This window comes from Chanodichthys erythropterus, chromosome 12, assembly GCF_024489055.1.
Source record: "Chanodichthys erythropterus isolate Z2021 chromosome 12, ASM2448905v1, whole genome shotgun sequence".
NCBI classification, from domain to species: domain Eukaryota; kingdom Metazoa; phylum Chordata; class Actinopteri; order Cypriniformes; family Xenocyprididae; genus Chanodichthys; species Chanodichthys erythropterus.
In genome coordinates, this window is record NC_090232.1 from 12,174,399 (window position 1) to 12,183,188 (window position 8,790).

An 8,790-nucleotide genomic window follows, 5' to 3' on the forward strand; every position below is an offset into this window, starting at 1 on the left:
ATCCTCAGGGACGCGGTGCAACTCTTTTAAATGTTCCAGGGAAACTCCAACTCGCTTAGGTTCCGTGTGGTTTATGGAGTTCCTCTTTTTCCCCCATGGTTCTTATCTTGAATTGAGGAACTAACAAAACGGGGCCCTTCGATGTGATCGAATAGGGTAATACTTTACTTCATCATTTTGTTCAATAAAATCTCTCTTATTTACTACCGACTATGTGCCTGACTACTGAAACGTCTGTGGGATGCATTGTTGATCTATGCCAGAAATCAGGAAGTGTTTTTCCCATGACATCAAGTCATCTTTACTTATATAGCGCTTTATACAACACAAATGGTTTCAAATCAGCTTTACAGCGATAAACAGGAAAATAATGATCAATGATCCAAACAGACTTTAATTCAGCTGTGAAGCAGCTAACAGAGTCATTATTCAGCTCAAGTCTGTTCACTGTTTATTGACTTAAGTAGCTGTGACAATGTCGACGTTGCAAAATTCGTCAATTCTGAAATGAGGCCGATTAAAAGCAGCACTGCAGAAGACAGTGGTGTTATCATACAGCTCAATTCAGTTCAAGATTTGCAGTCAAATCAGTAATATTACTGAATATTAAACGTGCTAAAGACGATGTTTTGTTTTATACATTTTTGCAATATTACTTGAAACTGTCTTTACTAAATGATAAAATACTATTTATTAGGTGCACTGAAAGGAATAATATTAATATACATCATCTGTGCACGAGGTAGGACCTTATCGCGATCATCGCGTAAATGATTGGCCCTCTGGCTTGTCAATCATTGCCGTGAAGTTCCTTGTGAGAGACGAGCTTGTCTGCACGCTCCAGTAACTTTCCACACTCCACAGGCGCCGCATGCAATGTTTTTGTCAGGAGACAGGAGTAACAACTGCAGATTATGAGTTACCTGCGGTGAGTCCAACATAATGAATCCAAAAAACACGACACAGCGAATGCCGGTGGTAAACACTGGTGTTCCAATACTCGTGCACGAGTTTTGGGAGGCGTTCCCTCGAAATGAGCTGTGAAGGAGGGGGGTTGTTCTTACGCATGCGCTCATTTCAAAAACTTAGTAACAGTCTTTGGTTTCTCAGTCGACGAAAAGATCCTCTTTAGCACCTTTAAGTGGTCCACCCAACCTAAACACCATCAGTGACAGAAATGGAGAAAGAAAAAACCTTGGAAGAAAATAGGCTCAGTTGGGGGGCCAGTTCTCCTCTGGCCAAATGAATGAACATGTTGATCAGGTGACATGTTTATGATATCAGATGCATTGCTTATCAATGACTGTTGAACCTTATTGCATATCAGACAGTCCTGTGTCCTGAGCTGCTTAAGCCGTAATACAGCACAGAACTGTGGATAAATCATATATTGATACTTACACATTTACATACATTGAGAACTGATCTAGATAGTCATTTATTAATATTTCAGGTCTAGCTATATAAGAAAATAAGATTTTGCCATGCTTAACAGTGTCTGCAGTGGTTGTATCCTCCTGACTGCCATGGAGTTCTATATCAGACACACCTGGGACAGCTTACCTGTGGATCATAAGCCGGTAAAGATTCGCTTCTCACCTGGCGAGGAAGGTTTGTTAATGCAGGTGACTGCTCCTTTCTTTAACGACCCCCCTGCACCAGCCGGACCACCTGGAGAGCCGTTCCCTGGTCTCTGGGACTATGAGGGTATGTTCATTCTTATATACTGTTAATAAAGGCTCAAATATTGTTTACAGATTCAGTTTCTTTCATATAATTTTAAACCAAATTGTTGGAATCAACTGATCTTGTTGCATACACACATGACCTTTGATCCTTGGACTGTCTAATTACCAGATAAATAAAAGTCTGATTTAACTTTGTTGAGAACTTGAATATGAATTAGACGAAAAGGTTTATGAAACACTAAGTTAAGTTGTTTATCTTTCACTTTTTCTTTTACGCAGTATTTACAGTTTGTGCTACTGACTTATTTATGGAAGTAAATTAATGCCAAATGTTTTTGAAATAAAAAGCTTGTTGAATTGCTCTAACTGAAAACAAATATGCATTACATTAGCTGTACTTGCATTTAGATGCACTGTATTTTTAAGGCTTGCATTTTTATGGGATGAAATTCAACATGGTCGTATATTTAAGCTGTGAATATTTCAATTAAAAATATTTCACACACATTTTCATTATTAAAAATTCAATAATTCATATTCACATTTCAAATTTCACTTCCAAGATATTTATTCTGTTTAAAAATACAACCCATAAAATTCAACTAGCAATTTTCAGTCCATTTTATTTCGCTTTACAAATTCGCTTCCACAAATTCAGTGGTTCAAATTCGGCAGAAAATTCAACATTTCACATCCGGGAACTGCAGGAAGAGCAGTAGAGTGCCGATGCATCATCTCTATCTGCTGTTAGTCTGCTTCACCAGCAGGTGCCGCTAGCGGCTGTTTAGGAAGACCAAAGCAACGCTAGTAAATCATCATTCATTCATAAAAACGGATTTACAGAATTAGAGCAAGCATAAGTGAATATGTGATGATTAGCAGGGCCAGTATAAATGCAGAAAAGCTGATAAAGACACAAAAACTGCATTTATGTTTAATTCAGTGTATTTACGCTTACTTTCCCAGTGTAGCTACAGCTTTCTGTACAGTGAACAAGATAACGTTATTGCCCGATGCTGGTGTACAGATCAAACGTTAAATCTGAGATAGACATATATTTCTCTCTGTTGTTTAGTTTCCTTAACTTTATATCGCGGCGCTGTGTTGTAATACTAGGGCTTCCCTCATCCGTCATAGCTGCCATCAGGACATATAAAACTCTTAACACAGCTTAATGGACTCGTACAGTGATATAAAAGACCAAACTCGCACCTCATTTGTGATGTAAGTTAGACTATATAGGCTCCAAGAAAGCAGATACTGGCATAAAGTTGATTTGACGCTGAACGTTTGATTATGATACTCGCAAATTTAGGGACCGTCTCTAAAGTTACGACATTTGGTATTCACGTTTCTACCTTCTACCAAACTCTTGTAGACACACATGCACATATACATATTCAAACACACCTCACTCAAAGTACATGCATATATTTATACTATTTATTTATTTATTTTTTTTACACGTTCATCACACTATTTTTTTTACTTTGTTCATTTTTTATTTTACCTGATCATAGATTATCCTGCTTATACAAACTTTAATATATAAAATTTAGAAATAAAATTAACTAAGTAGAACTAATTGTGTGATGAATGTGTAAAAAAAAGAAAAAGTATATGTGCATGTACTTTGAGTTGAGTGTGCTTGAATATGTGTGTGTGTGTGTGTGTGTGTGTGTGTGAGAGAGAGAGAGAGAGAGAGAGAGAGAGAGAAGGGTGCATCACTCTTTGACCTGGCACCTATAGATGAACACTTCACAGGTAGTTTTGGTGACTAAATCATTCTCATCATATGCTATTGAGCTTTAAGTTATGGCATTTTTTTGTATAATCCAATACAGTAGTGAAATACATAGCAATCTTTACATATTACTTGACACTTTATTTGGAACCACTTTACAGTAAGGTTCATAATGTATTAACTAATGTGAACTATCCATGAGCAACACATTTGTTGTTGTATTTGTTAATCTTTGTTAACGTTAATAAAAATACAGCAGTTCATTGTTCATGTTACTTCACTGTGCATTAACTAAAGTTGACAAATACAACTCTTGATTTTAGTAATGTATTAGTAAATGCTGGAATTAACATTAACAAAGATTAGTAAGTGCTGTAGAAGTGCAGTTCATTGTTCGTTCATATCAACTATTTAATATAAAGTGTTACCTTTTATTATAATAAACATCAAAAATCTAAAAGGTTTGCATTATACCTGACAGCTAGATGAACAATTTACAGTTGGTTTTGTGACTAAGTCATTCTCTTTAAATGCTATTGAAGGTAGAAACGTGAATACAGAATGTCGTAACTTTAGAGACGGTCCCTAAATTTGCGAGTATCATAATCAAACGTTCAGCGTCAAATCAACTTTATGCCAGTATCTGCTTTCTTGGAGCCTATATAGTCTAACCTACATCACAAATGAGGTGCGAGTTTGGTCTTTTATATCACTGTACGAGTCCATTAAGCTGTGTTAAGAGTTTTATATGTCCTGATGGCAGCTATGACGGATGAGGGAAGCCCTAGTATTACAACACAGCGCCGCGATATAAAGTTAAGGAAACTAAACAACAGAGAGAAATATATGTCTATCTCAGATTTAACGTTTGATCTGTACACCAGCATCGGGCAATAACGTTATCTTGTTCACTGTACAGAAAGCTGTAGCTACACTGGGAAAGTAAGCGTAAATACACTGAATTAAACATAAATGCAGTTTTTGTGTCTTTATCAGCTTTTCTGCATTTATACTGGCCCTGATAATCATCACATATTCACTTATGCTTGCTCTAATTCTGTAAATCCGTTTTTATGAATGAATGATGACTTACTAGCCGTTGCTCGTCTTTGTAAACAGCCGCTAGCGGCACCTGCTGGTGAAGAAGACTAACAGCAGATAGAGATGATGCATCGGCACTCTACTGCTCTTCCTGCAGTTCCCGGATGTGAAATGTTGAATTTTCTGCCGAATTTGAACCACTGAATTTGTGGGAGCGAATTTGTAAAGCGAAATAAAATGGACTGAAAATTGCTAGTCGAATTTTATAGGTTGTATTTTTAAACAGAATGAATATTTTGGAAGTGAAATTTGAAAGGTGAATATGAATTATTGAATTTTTAATAATGAAAATGTGTGTGAAATATTTTTAATTGAAATATTCACAGCTTAAATATACGATTGTGTTGAATTTCATCCCATAAACATGCAAGCCTTAAAAATACAGTGCATCTAAATGCAAGCACAGCTAATGTAATGCATATTTTTTTCAAATAGTGCAATTCAACAAGCTTTTTATTTCAAAAACATTTGGCATTATCTTACTTCCATACTTATTTTTCAGTGGTCGAATCCTTCTTCTTGAACAGCAACACTGAGCAATATCTAGAGGTGGAAGTCTGCCCGTAAGTTAAGCCTACTCTGTATTTTAGGCAGTTTTTTCATTGCTAATATGTAACTGAAATAATATTTTGATATTACAGACATGGACAACACCTTATTTTGCTGCTGAATGGAAAACATAATGCTTTTATGGTAAGCAAATACACACTGTACATCAGTTTATTAAAGGTGCCCTAGAATCAAAAATTGAATTTATATTGGCATAGTTAAATAACAACAGTTCAGTACATGGAAAAGACATACATTGAGTTTCAAACCCCATTGCTTCCTCCTCCTTATATAAATCTCATTTGTTTAAAAGACTTCCGGAAAACACGCGGATCTCAACATAACACCGACTGTTACGTTACAATCGGGATCATTAATATGTATGACCCCAATATTTGCATAATGCCAGCCCATGTTCAAGGCATTAGACAAGGAAAGGCAGTATTAATGTCTGGATCTGTGCACAGACAAGGTAAGCCAGCAAGAACAACAGCGAAAAATGGCAGATGGAGCAACAATAACTGACATGATCCATGATAACATGATATTTTTAGTGATATTTGTAAATTGTCTTTCTAAATGTTTCGTTAGCATGTTGCTAATGTACTGTTAAATGTGGTTAAAGTTACCATCGTTTCTTACTGTATTCACGGAGACAAGAGAGCCGTCGCTATTTTCATTTTTAAACATGTGCAGTCTGTATAATTCATAAACACAACTTCATTCTTTATAAATCTCTCCAACAGTGTAGAATTAGCCGTTAGCCACAGAGCATAGCCTCAAACTCATACAGAATCAAACGTAAACATCAAAATAAATACTTTACTCACATAATTCGAAGCATGCATACAGCATGCATGACGAACATCTTGTAAAGATCCATTTGAGGGTTATATTAGCTGTGTGAACTTTGTAAATGCACTATAATATAGTCGAGAGGTGGAAGTCTTACGGGCAGACTTCCACCTCTACATGTGGCAGGGAGCACGAGAATTAAAGGGGCGGCGCTGCCAAAATCAGTGTATAGTTAATGATGCCCCAAAATAGGCAGTTAAAAAAATTAATTAAAAAAAATCTATGGGGTATTTTGAGCTGAAACTTCACAGACACATTCAGGAGACACCTTAGACTTATATTACATCTTGTGAAAAAGCGTTCTTGGGCACCTTTAATGTTTTCAGTTTTTAACAAACATTTACACTCCTGTTTAAAAGTTTGGGGTCTGTAAGGTTTTTAATGTTTTTGAAAGAAGTCTCTAATTTCTCACCAAGGCTGTATTTAATCAAAAATACAGTACAGTATTGTGATATTATGACAATTTAACAGTTTTGCTGCTTCATATTTTTGTGGAAACCAATGATATATTTATAACTGTCTTTACTTTCACCTTTGAGCAGTTTAGCACGTATTTAACATATCACATTCACAAACATTCAAAGGTTTGGGCTCAGAAAAAAGTTTTAATTAAAGAAGTGATGGTTTATTATTAGAGTGATTATTATGTTTCTAGCATGTTATATGTTTGGTGACGGTTCTTTTAACTCTGAAAGATTGAGTGTGTAGCTTTTCATTTCATAAACAACCATGGACCTTTGTGTTTGCCATGTAAATAGCCATGATGCTAACATGGCGTAAAAAACGTAATAAACAAAGAAACTTAAACAAGCATGTAGGAAGACACATCATAGCCAGATTCCAGGATGACAATGTCAGTATCCATCAGGCTCAAAAATAAAAAAAAAAATTGTTTGGGAGGGAGCATGAAGAATCATTTCACACATGAATTGGCACCTCTGAGTCCAGACCTTATATTCATTGAAAGTCTTTGGGATGTGCTCATGACAAGTGAGGCTCCTGCACCTCCTTCCTCACACCACCGGAGGGAGCCATCACCTGAAAATTGACTGTTTTCAATTCGGACTGCATTTCCCATAGGCCCTCATTCCTGGGACTGATTGCATGCACCTGCACCACATGACACACTCTCTCACACACACACACACACACACACACACACACACACACACACACACACACACACACACACACACACACACACACAAACACACACTTATGCTGCAAAGTCTTGATTTGCCCCGGTGATAATTTCTGAGCGTTTATTGTGGATTGTTGTGTCTGATTGTTTGATTCTCTGCTGCCTTCCCTGACCTTTGCCTGTTCCTGGACTTTGTACGTTTGCTGCCTGCCCTGATCTCTGCCTTTCTTTGGACCTTGCCTGTCCCTGTCACCGCCTCTGCCTCGTCCTTGCCATTGTTGTGTTTACTACTCAAATAAACTGCAAATGGATCCTCACTCTGCTGAATCTTCATTACAGTGCTGGAGGAGACTTTACAGAGTGCTCACCTCTTGCATTGTCAATACAAGATCTTAGCCAAAAATTGATGCACCTCTTGATGGAAAAAAACATCACCACAACATTTATTTCCATCAAGAGGTGCATCATTTTTTGTCAAGATCTTGTATTGACAAATGCACACCCCAAAGACTTATATATACATAAACACAATTTAAATAATAATAATAATAATAATAATTTAAAAAGTTTATAACAGTAAATATCTTAATATTAAAACTTGTAGAAATGCTTAATATAATAAAAATGAAAAATATAGAGTATTAAGAAATGTCCTGATGCCATTCCTAACCATTGGCTTGTTTTTTTTTGTGTGTTTTTTTTGCTATTACCTGTCACAGCAACAACTCCCTCTATCATTCAAAGCCAATATAGAGGACAACACATGGAAGGGAGAAGCACTTCTGCCTTGGAGGTATTTCCCTCAGGGCATTAATAAGATGAACTCCTACGCCATCCATGGCTCTGGTGCAGGAAGGACCTACGAGGCTCTGTATCCTGTTCCTAGAGAAGACCTGCAAGAAGGACAGGGACCAGACTTGTAAGTTTAGATATATTAATACTATTTCGGTTTCATTTTATTGGATATTAACATCACCATGATCTTAACATTTCTTCTCTCATCCGAACAGTCATCGACTTGAGTATTTTCAAGACTTCACTCTGCAAAGCATCATGGGAGAAGACTGGGTTCAGCCAGAATCTGACCTGTGGAATTTAGCAAGCAAATGACCAGCTGAAAATCACAAACGAAGTCAAGCCTGTCTCATAACCAGCTTTTTAATGCAGCAATTACTTGTAATTTGCTTCCATGGCTATGTTAGAGCACAAACTCCACTGCAGTCTAATCAAAGTTAATGATGTGGCTTGTTTTAATGTGGGTGTAATGGCAATATAATGGCTTTTATTATCACAATTTAATAAATCTTCTATCAGTAATGCGGCACTAATCTCAGCAGTTAAGTATTCCATCCAGCACCAAATATCTATGCAATATGTATAGCAAATGGGATTTTTTTTTTTATGCTGAAATGAAATTAACTATTTAAAAATGGAGATTGTAAATGTGGAAATAGAACATTAAATAAACAAATGATAACATTCAACGTTTTTTTTGTTTGTTTTTTTTGTCCCGTTTTGGAACTTGGAAACAACTTGTTGCATATAGAGCTATATGAAATATGAGTTTTGTGAAGATTATTCAGAAATTCTCCTTACATTTTGCATAGAGAAATGACTAGGCTGACACCATCCCTTTAACATGCACTTAAGATGATCCATTTGTTTTATTAGGTCCGTTGCTATATTAAAATAGGTTTCTTGCAACCTTGAGT

General features: G+C 36.3%; 1 protein-coding gene across 2 annotated transcripts; it reads left to right on the forward strand.

Moving 5' to 3' along the window:
• The first annotated feature begins 21 nt into the window (after nucleotides 1-21).
• Nucleotides 22-8,541, forward strand: c12h4orf33 (chromosome 12 C4orf33 homolog). 2 transcript variants are annotated; one of them, XM_067404336.1, is made up of 6 exons: nucleotides 22-156; nucleotides 1,496-1,707; nucleotides 5,036-5,096; nucleotides 5,175-5,226; nucleotides 7,798-7,997; nucleotides 8,089-8,541. In XM_067404336.1, the coding sequence occupies exons 2-6, from the start codon at nucleotides 1,527-1,529 to the stop codon at nucleotides 8,186-8,188; spliced, it is 594 nt and encodes a 197-aa protein (XP_067260437.1). In that variant the 5' UTR covers nucleotides 22-156; nucleotides 1,496-1,526; the 3' UTR covers nucleotides 8,189-8,541. The 2 variants fall into 2 exon arrangements, with proteins under 2 accessions (XP_067260437.1, XP_067260436.1); XM_067404335.1 differs by lacking the exon at nucleotides 22-156 and having other exon boundaries at nucleotides 1,320-1,707.
• The last annotated feature ends 249 nt before the right edge of the window (nucleotides 8,542-8,790 follow it).

Coding starts and splice junctions, on each gene's coding strand:
- c12h4orf33 (XM_067404335.1), top strand. CDS start 1,485: ATGCTTAACAGTGTCTGCAGTGGTTGTATCCTCCTGACTGCCATGGAG. Junction 5,097..5,174: donor CTAGAGGTGGAAGTCTGCCC/GTAAGTTAAGCC, acceptor TTGATATTACAG/ACATGGACAACACCTTATTT. Junction 5,227..7,797: donor GAAAACATAATGCTTTTATG/GTAAGCAAATAC, acceptor TACCTGTCACAG/CAACAACTCCCTCTATCATT.